Here is a 21,710-nt window from a genome sequence, read left to right as displayed (position 1 = left end):
TTCTTACAATGTTTATATCTAGTTTTTCATTTAGCCCAGACAAAACTCTACAAAGTGGTGAAAAACATTGGCTAACAATAAATAGTTTTTTCCTACTATTTTGATAGCTTTATTGACCGCTACCCAAACTATCTTAATCTCACTTGAAGTGGAGAGTAATATTTGAAACAGACACGAAAGAGAAGTGGAATTAGGGGATATAAAAAGTCAATACCTATTGCTATAAGCAAATTGTTGAAGGTAGAGTTCATTGTTTCTTGTATCACTAATTAAATGAATATGTACTTTCGATTGTAATTTAGAACTTTGTCTTCGTTGTTGCATTGTAATTTATTGCTTCTAAACTAAAATTTACTAATCAGGGATTCAATTTAAAAAAAAGACTCAAACAAAATCCAAATAAATAACACTACTAATATTTATGCTGTAATCGGTCCACAGCTTTAGACTTCTACTCATATAAATACAAATCACTTTATGGTGTAAAGTTATTACCAGTAAAAATGTTCAAGTGTTTTCTTATTGTGTGTAAGTGAGTATAGGTCAATCTTAGTTGGAGTGATACTTGGAAACCAACATAAGACTTTTTATTCAACAGAGAAACATATTTCTCATAATTTGACCATACTTATGTATCCAAAATACAGATAAGGATAATCTTTCAATAAAATAAACACTGAACTATTAGTTAATAAGATTTAATAGTAACAAAAATTAAAAATAGTACATTTAAATTTCATAAATAAAATAATAATATTTTCTGAAATCAGTGAATCAAAATTATTGCCCGGGGGCAGATAAAGATTTATCCATGAATTTCTTTTTAGCAAAACATAACCACCATTTTGAAGGCTTCCCGTCCTCACCATAAACTTTATCACAAATTCTGAGACCTGTCTCTTGCCTAATTTGAAGGAGATATTGGCGCATTAAATCAGCTTCACTTTGAGCTGAGGGTTTGGCATAAACTGAATTCAAAGGAAATCCATTATCTCCAGGGATATCAAACTTAGAAATTGCTAATGAGTACATTTCCTTCAAGCCATCATTTTTAGTCATACATTTTTGAAGTTTCTTAAGACACTCTGTAATGTACAATATAATATAAATCAACACCCTATCAGCTTCACTTTTAATTTCATAAGTTCTAAAGAATACATTAGCTTTGAAATAGTAAATTGCTTCATCTATAATGTCTTGTTCCAAATCAGAAGATGGTGCAGGGCCTCGAAACTGAGTCCTTAATGGCAAAACAGCCATATTTCCAACGAGCTGTCCATACTCAAGAAATGAAGAGTGATAAGCGGGCATTCTTAATCAGTCTACAAAAGAAATATCCATTAATACAGAGAGCACTTATAATTCAAGGTCCGTATTAATCCTTGCTTGAACCTCAATTATTTTCAATGCAAACTAATGAAATGAGTGTTTACCTTTTAATGCAAATCAAGATTGAACTTCTAAACTAACACCCACCCATAACAGTTTCCTTAAAATGCCTTTAGGTATGACAAATAGTCATTCACTAATGATTACGTCATCTATAAGATAATAAAAGGAGAAAGTCGAGCAAAAACAGGAATCCCTTCTTAGAAGCAATAAGTTTTAAAATTATTATTAATTGATATAAAGACGTAAAAGAGAGTTTATTTACAAAATGGAACAAGAGAGGAACCCTTTATTTAGCCATGCTGCCTAAATACATTAGCTTGTTATAATACATAGCATAGCAATCAACCCATGATCGGACATACTACATATATTCACATAATATAACTACAATTTTTTTCTACCTTTTTACAATCAATACTCGTCTATTATATACACTAAATACATATATTTGAATTTTTTTCCTATTTAACAATTTTATTCCATTTATACGAGGAGAAGGTGATTAGTGATAAACATATAACACAAATAAGTTTAAATAACTTATTTAATCGGGCCAAAGTTTCGGCCAGAATTTCTAGCTTGAAATCATACCGCTAAGTGTCGAGAGCCACTTGGTGGTAAGATTTCAAGCTAACAGCCCTGATGAAGGCTAGAAATTTTGGCCGAAACGTTGGCACGATTAAATAAGTTATTTCAACTTATTTGTGTTATATTTTGACCGCACCCTAACCATCTTCTCCTCGTATAAGTCATCCACGGTCAACTATCTCTTATGATTATTTATTCCATTTAATTGTCAATTTTATTCTCCCTATTTCACTCTCTCAGACCTCCTTAAACAAATTTATTATTAGATAGCAATATAAAATCAAACCAGACACAATAGTCACAGCAGTAGATAAATTAAAAAACATAACAAATAAATAAATTTAGAAACAATATATAAATTTTAAAAAAAAGGTTGGTTAAAATAAGTAATTAAATGAATGAATAAGTAAATTTACAAGGTAAGTTGGTAGCAGCGACACATTGGTTAACAATAAATCGTTTTCTTTTACTATTTTAATACCTTTATTGACCGCCACCCGGGCTATCTTCCTCCAATCTACTTCATATGGTCAACTACCTTCTTCCAATAAATAAGTTTTAAAAAAATTAACAGGTTCAAAAGCTAAAAAACATAATGAACTATCTCAGAGCTAATTCCCATGCAGGTGATGATGTATGATCCCCAGGGAGTCCGAAATAATATTTTCCGCCAAGATTGCTATTTCCCCGGTGCTAACACCTAGGTCTTCTAAAAAACTAATTGTTTTATTTGGTATTGTTCCACGAGATACAAACCGGAACCTCTTTGTTTTATCTGGTATTGTTCCGCTAGATCCAAACCAGAGGGCTCTCACGGTGAACTCTTTCTCCGAATTTCTCGCAGAATGAAGATAGAAGAGAGGCAATTTTTTTCATAAATTTCCTTTTTTACTCTTTCTAGTCCACCAATCTGACCGAGGTCATAGTTCTCAAATCTCACCGTCCGATCCAAGACTAGAGCTGTGTCTCTGGTTTTAGAAAACGCTACACCTAAGTATCTCACAAATCCGTGGGTGTCAACATAATAAACCTCATTGAAGCAGGTGAAATCTTTCTTTTTTCAAGGAACTTCATCAATTCTTCTTTGACCCATTGGTGTCGGCGTGCACTCTGAATTAAAATAAGACTTACCAAATCAGTTAGCCAAGTGATGTGAAGACTCAAGAAAAAGTGACACGGGGTGAACTATCTTGATGTTTGAGCTGAACTAAAATGAATAATGAACTGATGAATTTTCGTTGTTCAGCAGTTCGATAGTTCTAGCTTAGTTCATAAGCGAAAGGAACTAAGCAACTATGGACCAAAAAAAGACCATTTGAACTAAGTAATTCCTTCTGCCGAATAGTACATTTGAACTAGTTCAATCACGAACGTCGTTCATTGAATGACATCTCTATTCTTGGCGGAAGGATTTAGTCTTTAGTTGATAATTTCTAATTTATTTAGTTGGTTAGAAATTAAACTTGACATTGTGACTGTCTGAAAAGAAGTTCGTTTGAAATTTCTTTTATATTTATTTTAAACTCGGTTCTGATCCAAATTAGTTACATTTAATTGTCGATAGTACTTTCACAGCAGAATAAGTCACTTAAGATTAAGTCTTAAGTGACTTATTCGCTGATGAGTTGAATCGACATCCATTACTGGTATAAGAACTGAATTCTTTCTCCACAGAATTTTTAAAGAGTGAGAAAAAAGCGTTTCAGAAACATGGATTTTGGTGGTTAGTATTATATTAATTTCTATTACTGTTTTTATTTAATTACCTATTACTGTTTTATTATTTTTTTCTAACTGCCCTTGACATTTCATTTATCTTTGGCTGATTAAAATTGTTAAGCTTTTGGTTAGTCTGTTTTCTTAATGCTCTGGTTTTATTCATTTATGTTTTAAATACTTTGGCAATTAGATAAAAAAAACTAATGATTTTTTTAAATTTGAATAGTTATTCACATAGTTGTTTTTGTATTTAAACAGTAAGTTTTTAATTCAATAAACAAATCCTTGTTATAAAACAAAAATTAGGAACCCCTACTGTAAGTACTTCAAACATATTACCATTCAGGAATGTTTATTAATACAATATTGTATTTTAACATCAGTAGAAAAAATATATATCAACTCTAGTCATGGTTAACTTAGTTCTCCAATCGGAGAACCGAAGTTAAAATCTCTGATTGAATTATCCAGATATGAAATTCCACATAATTAGACATACATGAATTTCTCCACATAACTAACCATGAACGAAATCTCCACTTAATTAGCCCTAGATGAAATCTCTGAGTAAATAGGCTGTAATTGGACCTCGGATTGTTCAACCAGAAATTTCATCTCTGTTTGGAAGTTTTATCTCTGGAGCTTTTAGTCCTAAAGTCTAAGAGCAGATGAAAGTACGTTATTTCATCTCAATTTTTGATTACTTTAATGAAAACTATGTATAATTACTAGTCAAAATTATTGATTGGGGAAACAAAAAAAAGCAGCTGCTTTAAAATGTTATAAGAAAAAAAAGAAATTTTCATTCGGAGCTCCCTACCTTTAAATCTACTTACATTATTAAAAACCTAACGAAAGATCATTTAAAGAAGAGTAAATTTGGTAAAATGTGATCCCTAATAGAGCTATTTGTATTGAATAGTTTCTGAGATATATTTTTTTAAAAAGCGACATTTCATAAAATATATGCTGAAAAAACAGTAGTTTATTAATTAATTTTGGGAAATCTATATCTCAGGAACCATTGAACATATAGAGGTAGCTCTCATATTAAAATTAATTAATTAGTTTAATGTGCTATAAAGTAGTTTCTGATGTTTAAATTTGTTGTAGTAATTTTCATGATATTTGCTAAAATATTGATTTCTAGTTGTTTGGTAACAATGTTCGATTTATGAAAAACTATTCTCAGGGACCATTAGACATACAGATCTCATTTAGCACTCTAATTAAAGCTATTTTAATACACTATAAGTGGTTAAGGTAATGTATTATCTTTATAGGGGTTGCAATTTTTATGATATTTACTTATGAAAATGAAAGTTTGTTTGAATAACTACAAATCAATTTATTTTAGCAAATGTCATAAAAACTACAACTTCTATGAAGATAAGCACTATAAATTACTATATAGTACCTTATACCAGTTTTAATATGAGTTTATAGTTTTTTAAAAATTAATAAAATAAACTACTCCCAAAACTAATAAAATAAACTACTAATTTTTCTTTATTTTGTTAGGCAATTTTGTTTTTTAAAAAATGAATTTCGGAAACTATTTAACGTAAATAGCTCTACTAGTGCTCATATTTTACTAAATTTATTGTACTTTAAATGATGTTCTATTAGGATTCCTAGTATTGTTGATAGTTTTAAAGATATAGATCTCTGAAGAATAATTAATGTTTTTTAAGGTTTTGAAACATCATATTCCCTCTAACTATACTTGACAGACTTCTCAATTTTTACTAGTGTTAATAAATGTTTTTCATTAAAGTAATAAAAAATTTGGGTGAAATAAGTGATTTTCGTTCCACTGAGCTCTTGTACCATTAGGTTGATTATCTCAATATTGATGATTTTTTTTTTATACTGTATGTTGTAAATTATCTCATTTTAAATTGAATAATGATTGTATTAGTATATAAAATCTGGTTGTATTTTGTAATTATAAAATAAAATAAGTTTCACTAATTTGTGGTCATTATAGAAAAGGTTTGGGAAAAGAAAAACTCAAATAGTGATAAAACTATTTATACTGAGCCTACATTTTGCCCAAGTTTGCAGAACTTCATTAGGACTTAAAAAAGATATAAACACTTAAATGATGTAAACATAAATGAGAAAAATATATGAAAAACTAAAAAGATGTACAATGAAAAGTAAAAACTAAATAAGAATAATAAAAGGTTATAGGCAATGGAAACGGAAATAATAACAGATAAGAGATGGAAAAAAAGGGGATAAGAATAAAATCAACATACCTTTGAGACTATGGGCAGTCATTACTACCCCAAATGACCCGCACCCCCAACCATCTTCTCCTCTTGTTGAATCTATGGTCAATGATAAACACATCAATGTTGTATTTTATACGATAAAATTATCTTTAAATGATAATGTTTTATTTTGTAAACTCTTTTTTTTTTTTTTAATATTAGAAAAGGAACATGGGTTCGGTCAAAGAAAAACTCAAATAGTTATTAAACTGTTTATATTTTATAGTGGATATTCCTCCATGGGTCTTGAATCCATGTAAATTTATCATTATCTGCTTCAAAGTATTTTTCGAACTTTTTTATAAGCTCTGATAGATGATCAACAAAAATGGATTTTATATTGCAAGACTAATTAATTTCATTGGAGGTTACAAACTGGTGCAACAAGGCAAAAAAATAATAAATACACTCTTCATCAATTTTTAGTTTCCATAGTTGTAATTTTATTTTTGAATGATTGAATATTTCGTGGTGCCGTCATAAGGACGCTCCCTGGGCTCATAAGTGGCTCCCCAGGGCGCACACTTTGGGAATCACTGGTATAACCGATAACTAAGTATTCTTCCTGCCATCAATATGAACTATATTAAATATAAAATTTTAAAAAAAAATAATCTTTTTTGTAAGTTCAGTCTAGTGGCCCATCACTGTATTAATGTTCTAAATTCAGGTTTTATTTAATAATTGGTTTATTTAATTTTCTGTTCCTATGAGGGATTACTTTTAATGTTTTAGATCGTGAATAATATATTTGCTTTATGTTTAATTTTTCAGATAATGCTCTGGTGTTTCTGTAAAAGAAGAAAGGGGAGGTGAAACATAGTTTATTGGTGAGTTTTCCTTTTTAAGATCCATAAACCTCAGGCTTCTGATACTTACAAAATATGTTTGAATCTATACTTAGTATTAATTTTATATTATTTTTACTTTCATTTACCCAAATATGGAATATAACGATCTTACGCAATTTCTAATTTGAGCTTTTGATGGAAATACACGTTTTCTAGTGATAAATAGATAAATGTAAACTATGAAAGGAATTGATTATTAACATAAGAAGATGAAAGGAAAAATAATAAATAAATAATACTAGCTGACCCTACAATGCTTTGCTATTGCTATATTTGAGGATATATATGGATTTAATGAACACAATTGATTGTTTGATATAATCTAATTTAATTTAGTTCAAATTAAACATTTACAAATACTTTAGTATTATGGTTTGGTAACATAAATAGAACCAATACATGCTTTGAGGAGCGGCACAGAAATAATATAAATAACATTAATTCTGCTCTACCAATCTACATCAAACTTAGCAATAAATAAGGGCTTTATGGACTATACCAAAGAGCACAAACCGGATCTAATTACACAAAGTAGAGCCGGAGATATAAAATAAAATCTTTAAAATTGTTTTCTTAATTTGAAACTAATATTTTGCCTTTATAAGGGATTTAAATCTCATTTTTGTTAATGTGGGTTAAAAGAGCAGACATTCTGCTCTCCAACAGTTATATTAAGGTAGGAATTGAATAAAATAAAGAGGAATTATGAACAATTGTATTAACAATAATCACCAGAAGAAAAAAAGATAATCCTCTAAATAAATCAAGGTGAAAAATTTCTAATTTTTAATTAAAAAAAAAAATGGAACATTTTGAAATTAACCGCACGTAAATTGGTCCACTAATTCAAAAGTTTATTGTGGACAAAGATTCGACTATTCCCTTTTATGACTATGAATGATGGTCTGATCTCACATTACCGTCTAATATTGAATTTGTTTAGCGGGTCACTGAAGAGGATCTAGGAGGGTGAATTCCGGAGAGCGAATTTGTTGATCGGGTGAATTGAAAAATTGTGAAAGGGTGAAATTGGAGGAGCAGAAATGAGAAAGAAAAATAGGAATGAATGAAACATTAGTATTTGTTGTACAGACCGAAATGGATTGTAAAAGGAAACTGTAGGAGGGAAAAAAAAATTTTATTATATCTTATTATTGTATCTCTTTTTTGTTCTGATTATACCATGTATGTGTAATTTATATATGTCCGATTACGGATTGATAAGTATGCTGTGCGAGATAGCAACCTATTGTATTTAGGCAGCATAGATAAATAAAGTATTTCTCTCTCCTATATTATTTATTATAATTTACACTTTTGGCAGATGGACTTGATCATGTCAAACAAGAAGAAGAGATGCTCATCACTGACGAAGGTAAGAAACATTTATTTTCTCAAATTTTAAGTATGTTTATCATACAAAGTACAAACATCATTCTCTATTGACGATGATGATTATTAACTCTTAGGTTCCACCATTATGATGTTCTACCATCTGTCTTGCTTGCAAGTTCTCTAATTCCAGTCCTGCTTTTCACACCTCTTTTTCCAGTGTTCGCCTCCATGTTTATCTCGGCCGTCACCGCCTCTGCTCGTCCTGGCTATTCCATCACCGTTACCATTTTCGAAGTTTTATTGCTTTGTCGATTGGTTCTTGCTTGGCTCAAGCAAACTAAAAATAAATTTATATAATATTATTTCAAAATTTTTTGAGACAAGGTAATTATTTATTAAATAAAACCAAAAATTGTATCCAATACTGTCTCAACACTTTATTTCTTATTAGTCCAACGTTTCGGCTATTCCAGCCATCTTCAATAAAAATCTCCTCTTCACATTAATTTATAATTTTTATTGCAGGCTATTCTGCCCAGGTCATTTTCTTCATTCTAATTTTAAACCTATTTATTTAAAATTTAAAACCATTAATATTTATTTTTCTCTATAAAATGTTTCAACAATATAAAATATATACCACCATATAACAAACTATTTATAACCTCTCAAAGGAGATTTGTATTGAAGATGTCCTTGAAGATGGCTGGAATAGCCGAAACGTTGGACTAATAAGAAATAAAGTGTTGAGACAGTATTGGATACAATTTTTGGTTTTATTTAATAAAAATAATTTGTTATAGGTTTTTGTTGTGATTCCCGCAGTTGTCATCAAAGAAGAGGAAGGAGCTGATATTTCTTGTGGTAAGGGTAACTTTAGATTAAGGTAATCCTTAGAAATCATTACTGGCTGATTAGGCTTTTCTTTCTCATCCAATTTTTTTCATCTTTTTGGTGTAGGCTAATTGCAGAATATTCACCCAATGTTTCTATTTCTTGTCAGGTTCTTAGTATAGGCTTCGTTATTGATTTCATCTACTATGGTAAACTCTCTTAATTCCTAAGACCATGGAGGGAATTATAAATAACATTATGTTATATATAGTTAGAGATGTTTAAGATACTTATCTATCAATGGTTAATTCATGAATAAGGGTCGTATCCATGGCAACTTTAGCTATTAGTTTAAAATATAGCTAAATTTTGCCCAACTCTGCATATCGTTGAATATGTACGGTCACTTGGAATGATTTCAATAGTGCCCGTACAGTTGGCTGCTAGTCATATGAATCCGAGAAATCATTTATTGATCATAAATATTTACACATTAAGTTCACAATTTTGTTTTATTGTTATTTTCAATACATTAGGATGACTAAAGAAGAAGTAGACTCTGAGATTACTGCATCAATACCGCCTTGTACCTGAAGACAGTAATTCCCTGTCAGATATTATGGTCACTTACAGGAGCAGAACAGGAGGGAATCTTTTCTTTATCGGGCCTGATCAGCAAGGAAGGTTCCTTTCCATTTCTGTCTTTATTAATGATTAACTGGAACATAGGGTTTGGAAACGACCATCACAAACTTGATAAAGAGACAAGAGGTAGCTGGACAATAATCACGTCGGGGTCACCAATTATCACCTTTAGTTTTTATATCTTGTAATATGCTCTTTTTGAGTAAATAATATATTTTGATGTATAACGGGTTTATGATATGTTTTATTTTATGTATAATTTTAATATTGCTATTTGTTATTTTAAATTATAAAGCAAGCTAACCAGTTTTCTTTGTCTAAAAGAAATACGTTGTATTCCAAACAAAGCCAAGATGGCGGTACGTTGAATCAAAACATTGAGCAGATCCAAATATCATAAAAGCTATTTTAACTTGTCCCCTCATAATTGAAAATATAGAAAATTAAAGGAAAAATAGAAATCAAGAAATAGTGCTAATGAATAATATTCAGAAAGTAAATCATTTGGAAAAATCCCTAACTATTGTGCGACAAGCGATGTTTACATGTAACCTCAAGGCAGGTTTGGTTTTTGGAGAGACAGTCTTCGTGTGAGGAGAGAGGTGGAAGGATAGAGCCAAGATGAAGAGATCCTCATGAAATTCTGTCTGGCAAGAAGAGGACGCCAGAACAAAATATGGAAATAGCAACATACAAAATCTATGGCTATATTTCTTATATGCACAATGTTCAATATAAATTGATCCAGATTTCTCTAACTACCAAACGGAAGATCTAATGAAAAATTCCAGAGAACTTTGTAGGTCTACTTTTATGATGAAAGGAATATGGTCCGGGTGCAGTCAAAAAAACTCAAATAGTAGAATTATACTATTTTAGGAATAGTATTTAAAATAGTATAATTCTACTATTTGAGTTTTTTTGACCGCACCCGGACCATATTCCTTTTATCTTTACATACGGTCAATCAATAATCTTCCAGTCTGCTTTTATAGTTTCACTGATCGCTTTTGTTTTTTAATTTCGATTTGAAACGTGCAGCTGACATGGAACAAAAACTTGACATTTGCAGATAGCGCCTAATTATTAATATGCTAATTTATAATAATTAAAAAGCTATGAAATATATCAGAAAAAACCTCTGGGTATCTTCGAAATTAAATAATTTATGTCATTTTAGAATCTTGTATTTTTAAGGTCATTATTTTTTTTCTGGTACTTAATTTATATCTGTTTTTATTTTAACATTTTTTCATCATTATACTAAAAAATATTGCTAAGTCTTTTGATATACTATTTTTTTTTCTAAAAAAAATGAAAAAAACAAAATTCCTGAAGTAATTTTTCCTCGTTTATGATTGAATAAATTAAAAATGTTCATTAATTTAACAATAGTAACATTGACTTTGATGATAATACTAAAGTTGCCATGGTTACGACCCTTATTCATGAATGAACCATTGATAATTAAATATCGTATCCATGGCAATTTTAGCTATTAGTTTCATAGTTGCCCAACTCTGATATCCGGGCCAAAAAATAAAAACGAGCCAAAACAATTTTTTTTCTTTTATTGCCACTATAGAAACAATCACAATTCTCTCAAAATACAATTATTCTTAGTAAGTGGAACTGTTTTATAACATTTGTCATTTTATGCAAATAATATATTGTAATGTTACAATACTTCTTAATAATAAATTATTATATTTATGAGGAGATGATTGGGTGTGCGATCAGTGAAGCACACATATGAGGAGAAACTTATTTATTAGTGCCAACGTTTTGGCCAGAATTTCAGGGCTTCGAAAAAAAAAAACAGATTACAACCACAATGATTAAAGTTAAGTTACAACTGTATAATTTTTTTTTTTTTCAAGGCCCCTATTTGAAATCATAGTTTGGTAGTCACAAGATGCTGTGTGTTGGGATTTTGTTTTTCTCTGAAACTGGGTTTCATTTTAAAACAGGAATGTGGTGGTTAAGATTTTGAGTACTTAATTCATTCCTTTAAAGTAAAATATCTTGTGGTAATCTTTTTTTCAGATGCCTCAGAAGGATGAGTTTATTTGTGATGTAATAAAGAGCATCAAGGATTGTACTGAGGGGATTGTAAGGCTTGGATATGGGAGGAATTTGATGGTTTGGTGGAGCCCTAAAGCTCAATTCCATATATCCAAATGGGTCTGAGTATCATAACCTAGAAGAGTTTTTTTTTTTTTTGTATTAAATGGGAAGTTTAGAGCGTTTGTCAATTAGGTGTTGTAGTTATCAAAATCTATGAGCATTTTTTTGCCTCTTCAGTCTAGTATGGGGGATTGAGTAAGTCACTTTTCAAGATGAAATCCTAAGTAGCGAATCTGTTCAACAGGTTTCATTGTGATATTGAAATTGAGATTCAGGAGAATAAAGGTTTATGACAGAGAGTAAAGGTGATCTGGTGGGATTTGTTAAGGTTTAATTTGATTCTGCAGTTGTGACACCATTTTTTTATGGATGTTATGTGTGACTACCAGAGAATAGAAGTAGAAATAATGCTATATAAGCTAAGAGTACTAAGTAATATAGATAAAAGAAATAAGATGTAGGGAACATAATTAATAAAGTAGGTGAGGGAAGAAAAAGAGGGGAAAGAAAGAAAAAAGTAATAGATAGAATATGTTCTGGGTGCTCAATTAAAATATTTATTACTATTTAAGTTTTATTTGACCACACCGAGACCATACTCTATTTATTACTACATGTGGTCAAACAGCGATCTTCCAAAAGAAATAATAGGTAGTTAATAAGTGGGACGTCCCTACTAGATGGTCAAGTGCAAGGCCTGACAAACATTGGCACTAATAAGCTTGTTCTCATTTGTCATCTTCTGATGTATAATCCAAGATCAACCATCTGCTCGTCATTATTAATATTATATTATTAGTTAAATTGTTATCTCTACCTATTAAACTCCTCTGATATCTATTCTATGGATGGTTCTCTAATTTGGTATTATTTTAGTTAAAGATTTCTTTTCTTTTTTTTATCTCATTCGTGCTCTATATCAAAAGCATTTCATATTTTTGGTTTTAAAACACGGGACCTTGTATACACTCTGTAGGAACTTGAGTAGTGATGTCTGCCTCAAAATCTTTTTTTTTTTTTTAATCTGATTGAAAATTTTCAAAGTTTGCTAGTCTATTAACAAATGTATTCTCGTATCCATTATATTTTCCATAAAATCTTTTTTTTTTTTATATATATAATATAAGCGATGGTGATGTTCACCTATGCGAACTGAGTGAGCTTCAATCTTGGAAACATTCCTAATATTATTATATCTTTTTTTTCATTTATTTAATTGCTATTTACAACTGTATTTAAATTAAAATACATCCAGTAAATTTGATGAAAGATCACAATGAAGTGAAACAGACGTGTAGAGAAACTACTCTATGACAGCACTCTAATCGTTACATCTATGTATACTAGAATATATTAGATGATATCATAGCAATTGTTAATATTTAAAAAAACATAGATATAAATAAAATAAAATTGAAAGAAATTATTTATTTAATTATTGTTGGTATCTGAGGGGGATGAAGAGGAATTTCTCTTCGCAACAAGGCTGTCCTAGTACGAGAGCTGGATGAAAAAAAGTCAGTTATTTCACCCAAATTTTTTATTACTTTAAAGAAAACCATGTTTAATTACTATAATTTCGAAGTGGTGAGTAGTTTTTCTTACCTTGGCTCTATTATCAATGAGAACCAGGATTAAGAAGAAGAAGAAGTTAAAAGCAGAATTGCTGCTGGAAATAGAGCCTATTTGTCCATTGTATGGCTAATCAAAAGCAAACTTGTAAGCCGTACCACCAAGTTCGCTCTGTACAAAACGTTGATAAGGCCAGTCGTTACATACAGTGGAGAAACTTGGACCCTAAGCAATAAAAAATCATTAACCTGCTAGACAGGTTTGAAAGATTAATTCCGAGGAGAACCTGAGGGCCCGTATGCGAGAATGGTAATTGGCGAAGAAGGAAAAATTGTTAACTTTTTGGGTTCTATAAGTAGCAGAATGTAGCATCTCCTCGTACATAAGGATACAGAGGCTTAAACAGTTTGGCCATGTAATGAAGATGAGTGAGGAAGGAGTGGCTCATAAACTGTACAGGTACGTTCCGGATGGTGTGCGGCGACGTGGTAGACCAAAGGGCCGATGGAAGGATGCTGTGAGGCGGGATCTGCGACAACTGAGGATTCCAGTTACCCTTACAGAAGATAGAGAAAGATGGTTGGCGGCCGTTAAGCAGGCCAAGAGCTTTTTCATGCGTCTGTTTTGCCAGTAAAAGAAGATGTTTAATTGCTAGTCAAAGTTGATGAGTCTGTCAAGTATAGTTTGTGGGAATGAAAAATGGTGACTTTAATTACTTAAAAAAAATTAATTTTCATTCGAGGCTCCATATCTTTTAAACTACCAAAAACACTAGAAAACTTTATATAACATCATTTAAAGTTGAGTAAATTTGCTAAAATATAAGCCCTAATAGATTTATGCTCAATAGTTCGCCATATATAGTTTTTTAATTTGGAACATTTCATAAAAAATAATTAGAAATGAGTAGTTTTTAATTAATTTTAGGAAAAATATGTTTCAGGAACTATTAGATGCCTATTGCCACTCAAATTATACCTAGTTAAATGTAATATAAAATAATTTTTATCTTTGTAGTCGTCATAGTTGTTATGATGTTTCACAAGTAAGTATATTCACAAAATTTTGATTTATAGTTGTTCAAATAAAAGTTTTGATTTATGAAAAAATATTTTTCAGATATCATTAAACATACAGATGTCTGCCAGCACTCAAATAAAGCTAGTTTAACTTACTATATATTAGTTTATGACATTTATCTTCGTAGAAATAGTAATTTTCATGATATTTGTTAAAATAAAGTCATTTCAAGTTGTTCGGACAAAGTTTCATTTGCTAAATTCATATTCATATGCAAATATCACACAAATTACTACCCCTATGAAAATAAATGTCATAAACTAATTTATAGTAAGTTAAACTAGCTTTATTTGAGTGCTGGCAGACATCTGTACGTTAAATGATCCCTGAGACATATTTTTTCATAAATAAAAAATTATGCGTGAACAGCTAAACATCAACATTTTCTATTTATTTTGTCAAATATCAAAAAATATTTTACCCCAATTCCCCATGTCAGTTGAAAGTTAGGATGAAATAGCTGATTTTTTCTCATGCTATTAAATTTATAAGCCTGGATTTCCAGGTTATTGGGCATTTTATTGTGATAACCCATAGGTTTGTGACCTATTTACAGCTATTTGATTCACGATCAATATAATAATGTATTGCTATTTCATACGAAAATTACACGTTTTGCTCTAGCGATATTACATTTATTGCTTACTATCTGACTCGGAAATACTAAAATACTTTGCTATTGCTAGATTTGAATATTTACTATTAGTACAAGAGCCCAAGAGGAGAGGAAAATATAGTTATTTCATCCTAATTTTTTATTTCTTTATTGAAAACTAGGTGTAATTAATTACTAATCAAAATTTATGAGTCTGCCAAGTTTAGGTAGAGGGAATAAAAAATGGCGGCTGTTTCAAAAGGTTAAAAAAAATTAAATTTTCATTCAGAGCTCTACATCTTGAAAATTTCCAACCACACTAAAAATACTAAGAGAACATCATTTAAAGTAGATAAAATATGAGCCCTAATCTCGATTAATAATCTACATATAATCTAATATCTCTATATTTTCGTTCAATAGTTTGTGATGTATAGCTTTGTAGAAAGCAACATTTCATAAAGAATGCACTGAAAAATCAATAATTGGTTAATTTATTGTCGGAAATCTATATCTCAGGAACCAACAGATATTTTAATTTGCTATAAAGTAGATTATGAAGTTTGTCTTCTTAGGAGTAGTGGTTTTCATGAATTTCGACAAACTAAATTCACAAAATATGGATTTTTAGTTGCTCGGACCAACATTTTGATTTATGAATAAATATAAATCAGGAACAATAAGACGTATAGATAAATATCTGCCAGGACTAAAATTAAAGCTAGTTAAATGTACTATAAAGTAGTTTATTGCATTTATCTATGTAGGAGTTTTTCCAAAATAAATTCACAAAATGCCATTTTCTCGTTGTTCGGTAAAATTTTGAAAATATTATAAAAACTACTACGTCTACGAAGATAAACGTCAGAAGGTACTTCATATTTCATTTAACTAGCTTTAATGTGAGTGCTGACAAACATCTATACGGTTTATGGTTCCCGAGGCATATGCTTTCATAAATCAAAATTTTGATCTGAACAACTAAAAATAAATATTTTGTGGTATATCAAGGCAAATACTACTCGTACGAAGATAAACTTCATAAACTACTTAATAGTACATTAAAGTAGGTCTAATATCAGTGGGGCTCATGTTTTAGCAAATTTACTCTACTTTAACTAATGTTCTCTTCGGTTTTCTAGTGTTGATAGTTTTAAAGAGCTCAGAATGAAAAATTAATTTGGTAACAGTTTATCTCAGCATCCCCCAAAAAAGGCGGGAACAGTTACTTCTTGACCAGACTGTACAAACCTTTTAAACATGAATTACCCGCCCACTCAACAGGGAATTTTTCCCTCTAGAGGGAATGGACATAAGAACCTTATAGTAAAGGAGCAAGAAAAAGTTCCTATTTAAAAGGAAACTGGAGGAAACAGTCTAATTAAGTTGACCCAATAAATACAGGAGAATCTTCGGACTTATATCCAAAGAGCAGATTAAGAGTGAAATGTCAAACCTCAGAATTATGCCTATGGGAAAATTTGGACATTAATTAGACATATAAATATGGGACCATTTGTCAATTAAGAAATTTATATCCCCCCCTCAAATAATTGTAGTGACATCCTATATTTGCATATACAATAGGGGTATTCATGATCTATGTTAAAGCGTGTTAAATGGAAAAACTCGTCTTAAATCGAAAAAAATTGCCTTCTTTTGCCGTGGTAAAACGAAATAACATTTAACATGGCTGAGAGTCTGTTACTTGGTCAGTTAAATCGAGAATGACGTCACACAATAGACCAGTTGAGATCGCCGCCATATTAGTTGTTGTGACTTTCAATACAGTTGTCAATTAGCTCATCTTCATTCTCTTCTTCACAAGTTTGAACATCAATAAGACACTCATAAGCTAAACTTTCACACAAATTCCACTTTTCACTCACTCTAGGCATGTTTTAATTAATTACTTAAATCAAAACTGAAGTAAACAATAACATAAGGGTCTGGAAGGAAGGTTATAAACATAAAAGCTTATACAACAAGTTGCTGAGAAAATCCGCTAGGGACTCTTATGCATTTAACGTTTAACATGACTTCAAATAGGGCTGCTCACAATCCTATAGTTATAACATTTAACATGGTAAAACATATAACATTTAACACAACATCATGAATACCCCCAATATATGTTAATGTGTATGGAAAGGATAAGAGAGAAAATTTTGTAAAATTAAAACATTATAATGTATATTACCTATTAAGTAAATATAAAATAAATGCTGCAATTGTAGAGCTTCTCGTTATAGATTCCAATGATTGCTTTACATATGTAATATTTAATATTTTTATTTTGTAATATCTTTTCTTTTTCTCTCATTTACTTTCTTTTGACGTCCTTTCCGCCGGTTATTTGCAGTTGTGCCTCTTTCTTCAAATCTATTAATTACGTATCTGAAGGTGGACAAAGACCTAACACATACACTATTTCGCGATATGATTTTATTTGATTTCGAAATAATATAACTTTTTCTCGAGTAGCTGCACTTAGTTCACTTGTTTTTAGCATTAGGATATTGAAATATTTTATAATACTGATAGAAAAGAACAGCATTATAATCAAGCATACAAACCAGAGAAAATAAACAAACTTATTGTGAAAATACTTATCTTCCTTGTGTTAAAGTTATGTCTAAATACATTTTTATTATAATCAATATTTTTAGTTGAATTTATACTGTTTTTTAACAAGTTTTAATTGTACTTTTTACTAAGGAACCTCAAACTATTTTATTATTATTTAAATTCATTATACAAAGAATAGACTAGGTGTACAAGTACTTTCGTCGGTCATTGTACATAGATTTTGCAATTTTAATTTAACATCGATGATTTCGATTTTAATAGCATAAAACTGAATGTCTGAACCTAATTTCACTTATTATACAAATACAGTATTCTGTATGTTTGCCAATACTTATTTATTTTTTTGTCTTTTGTTTATTAAATTTATAGTTAAGAATGAAAAATATATAGCTAAGCATTATATTTCAGTTTTCTCCATTAGCAATTTCAAGGTTAACAGTTGGTTTCTTAATGAATTGGGCATTTTTTACTGAACGAATTTTTATTAATTTTGAGGAATTCATACATCGTTAAAGAAGCGATTAATTTTGCATTTATGTTGAATTTTTCGCAATGCATCTGACCATTGCCAATAGGTTATCGGAGGATGGACGTCATTTGTGCCTATATTTAGTCCAGAGCACAGATTGCATTATCATTCCCCAGCGATCTTGGTAAGCGTTCTGTTGGTGAGTAAGTCTGTATGTTTAATCGCTTTGTATAATGTGTATAAAATTTGAAATAGATCGATGAGCTGTTAAGTAACGTGTTTTATTCTTCTCTGTATGTCCGATTTCTACATCCCTTTACGGAGCATTGAACATGCAGTAGAAGTCCATTAGTCCGGAATGCCCGATAGTCCGGCATCGCTACGGAAAATTGTAAAAAGTTTAGTTTTTAGAGCAAAAATTTTAGTGTCCTTAAAGCAAATAAGGGATTGCCAGGAATGGAAGAAGAAGCAAGGTTAGAAACTAGTGGGTTTGGGTGGTTAGGGAATTTATAATGGAAGGAATGATATTGATATAGAAGGAACATTTAGGTCTTTATGGATGATTTTATTTGTAAAAAAGTAAGAAGTTTTGAGGATTTTGGATTGAAAGGATACAAGATGGATTCGAAGGTTTAGTAGAGCCCCAAAGCTCAACTCCATATGTCCTGATGGGCCTTATTATTGTCATGTAGATCAGTATTTTGTAATGGATTGGAAGTTAAGACCATTTGTCTAGTAAGTGCTGTAATAGCCAGAATCTATGTGCAGTTTCCTGTCTTTTCAGACTTGTGTGAGGATTCCAGGTTAGTCGTTTATCAAGATGTCCAGGATAACGGATCTGTTCTACAGGGATAAGAGCCACATTATTAAAGTATACTGTAGGGCGTTGGTAGGTTTACGACGAAGAGTAAAGGTGATTTGATAGGATTTATTTTTATCCTCCAATTTCGGCACCATTCTTCAAGGGTGTGATATGGGACTGGAGAGTTCGGAATGCAATCAAAGGGTTTTTATTAACTGTGAGCACACATGTGTCATCATGTTAGCTGTATAGACAGTGTAGAGGATGGGACCGAGGATACTACCTAGAGGAACACCAGCGGATTGAAAATAGAGGGATGAATTAATGAATGAAATGATGGATGAAACCATTATGGCTTATTTGGAATAATCTATCAGTAAGAAAGGAATGGATGATGAGAAAGTATGTTGGAGTAGGAATTTACAGAGTTGTAAAACAGTCCTGTCAAAATAGTTAAAGAGAATAAAATGTAGCGGGTCTTTCAAAACGTTAAAAATAAAAAATTTCATTCGCTCCATATCATTCAAATTACCTTCAACACAAGAAAACTTAATAGAACATCAGTTAAAGTAGAGTAAATTTACTAAAATATGATTCCTAATGGATCTGTTCATGTTCAATAGTTCCTGAGATACAGTGTTTTGAAAACATTGCTTAAAAATGTATAAGTAATTGATTAATTTATTGTGGAAAACCTATATCACAAGAATCATCCAACATACAGATATCCGTTAGGACTTATATTAAAGCTAGTTTAATTTGCTATAAAGTAGATTATGAAGTTAATCTTCGTATTTTATATTTCGTAATTAATATTTGCAAAAATAAATAGATTTTTAGTTGTTGGGACAAAATTTCATATGCATATATTGTAATAATTTTAAAAAATATTAAAAATATAAATAAAAAGAATCTTTGCTCGTTTTATAACTTTTTTCAAATATAAAAAATAATTGGGTTCTAATTTAAGAAGTTTAATATAAAATAGATAATTTTATTATATAAAAAGACTCTTAATCTGAGGGCATGTAGTTACTAGGCAATCAGAATACTAACACTTGTACTATTAACTTAATTAAATTAATATCTCTGTTACAATTTGATTTAAATTTAGTTATAACCAAACTAACCAAGCTCTACGATCTTCTTTTCGTTGATTCCTGGTGTCTTCTTTTTTCTTTTGTTCTGGTGTCCAAAATGGCTTCCTCTTCTTGCTGGACAGAAATTGATGAGGACCTCCTCATCATCCCTGACATCCTTTCTCTTCTCTCTTCACACAAAGACTGACTGTTCCCTCCAAAAACAAAACCTGCCTTGAGGTTACATGTAAACATTGATTTTTGCACAACAGTTAGGGATTTTTGCAAATGATTTATTTTCTGAATATTATTCATTTGCACTATTTCTTGATTCCTATTTTTCCTTTAGTTTACTGTATTTTCAATTATGATGGGAAGAGTTAAAATAGTTTTTATGATATTTGAATCTGCTCAACGTGGCCTTGATTCAACGTACCACCATCTTGGTTCTGTTTTTGACTCACGAAGTTATTATAAACAATGAAACTTGGTTAGCTTGCTTTTTGGATAAACAAAACAAATTAATATTAAAATGATACATAAAATAAAACATATTAAAAACCCTTTATACATCAAAATATACTATTTACACAAAAAGAGCATATTACAATATAATAAAAACTACTATCACTACGAAGATAAACTACTATATAGTAGATTGAGCAATCTTTAATTTGATCGCTGGCATAATGGCTTCATTCAGTGGTTCCTGGGATATAGTTTTTTATAAATCAAAAAGTGTTTTCGAACAACTAGATCATCCTGTTAATTTATTTTGGACAATATCATAAAAACTACTACTGCTGGGAAGATAAATGTCTTATACTATTTTATAGCACATTAAACTATTTTTAATGTGAGTGCCAATGGACATCTTTACGTTTCATGGATCCTGAGATAAAATTTTTCCACAATAAATTGACTCCTCATTTTTTGCATATATTTTATTAAATGTTGCTTTTAAAAAAGCTGTATCTCGAAAACTATTTAACATAAATAACTCTATTAGGGCTCATATTTTAGCAAGTTTACTCTTCTTTAAATGACGTTCTCTTAGGTTTTCTTGTGTTTTTCCTACTTTTTAAGATATAGAGCTCTGAACGAAGAATTAATTTTTTTTTTAACTTTTTGAAACAACAGCCATTTTTTATTCCCCCTACTTATACTTGGCAGACTCATCAGTTTTGACTGGTAATTATACATAGTTTTCATTAAAGTAATCAAAAGTTAGGGTGAAATAACTTCCTTTTTTTTCACCATGGCTCTTGCACTCTAGGTACAGATTGAATGAACACAATTGACAGTTTGATATCAATCTAGTTAAAATTTAGCTCTAACTTATTATGTAAACATAATTTTTATACCTTGGCTACATTATATAATTATATATCAAAATTTTTAAAAATATAAGCAAAGCTTATAGCATTTTTTATTTGTTGACCAATTTCAATTATTTTTTGTAATACCAGTAAATAAAAAAAATTATTTTTAGGTTGAATCAAGTCCTATTCGTTTTGTAGCTTCTTCTGAAACCATCAAATACGAATTTTCGTATAGCCCAAAATTAGAAATATTTTAACTTTTTTTATTCACTAATACAAAAATATAGAATAATCATATAATTGGAAAAATGTTTTTGAATATTCACATATTTAAAAATAATAATAACTCGTTAAAAACAAATTCAAGTTTTGGTCTTTGTTGACCTTTAGATTTTGTGGAGTGCAAAAAAAAAAATATATATATTAATAAAA

General features: G+C 30.1%; 2 protein-coding genes across 3 annotated transcripts in view; one reads left to right on the top strand and one right to left on the bottom strand.

The window, feature by feature from the left end:
* Positions 1-682: 682 nt before the first annotated feature.
* On the bottom strand, positions 683-1,548 carry Arpc3A (Actin-related protein 2/3 complex, subunit 3A). The gene is made up of 2 exons (XM_014432987.3): positions 1,434-1,548; positions 683-1,322 (listed from the first exon to the last, which is right to left on the bottom strand). Exon 2 carries the CDS (start codon positions 1,309-1,311, stop codon positions 781-783), a length of 531 nt encoding a protein of 176 aa, XP_014288473.1. The 5' UTR covers positions 1,312-1,322; positions 1,434-1,548; the 3' UTR covers positions 683-780.
* A 1,831-nt stretch (positions 1,549-3,379) lies between these two features.
* The window catches only part of LOC106688500 (putative ankyrin repeat protein RF_0381), a 26,427-nt gene continuing 8,096 nt past the window's right edge, over positions 3,380-21,710 (top strand). The window contains exons 1-4 of one of the 2 annotated variants that reach the window (XM_014432993.3): positions 3,380-3,703; positions 6,753-6,808; positions 8,154-8,204; positions 8,968-9,028. In XM_014432993.3, coding sequence (XP_014288479.1) covers positions 8,154-8,204; positions 8,968-9,028 — 112 coding nt within the window. In that variant the 5' untranslated portion in view covers positions 3,380-3,703; positions 6,753-6,808. The remainder of the gene's footprint in view (positions 3,704-6,752; positions 6,809-8,153; positions 8,205-8,967; positions 9,029-21,710) is intronic. The other variant, XM_014432994.3, reaches the window with a different exon arrangement.

This window comes from Halyomorpha halys, unplaced genomic scaffold, assembly GCF_000696795.3.
Source record: "Halyomorpha halys isolate HHAL.00 unplaced genomic scaffold, Hhal_1.1 Scaffold1143.1, whole genome shotgun sequence".
NCBI lineage: Eukaryota > Metazoa > Arthropoda > Insecta > Hemiptera > Pentatomidae > Halyomorpha > Halyomorpha halys.
This window is presented reverse-complemented; position numbering and strand designations above follow the sequence as displayed.

What these genes read in the sequence shown, in the direction of transcription:
- Arpc3A (XM_014432987.3), bottom strand. Translation starts at nt 1,311, where the DNA reads ATGCCCGCTTATCACTCTTCATTTCTTGAGTATGGACAGCTCGTTGGA.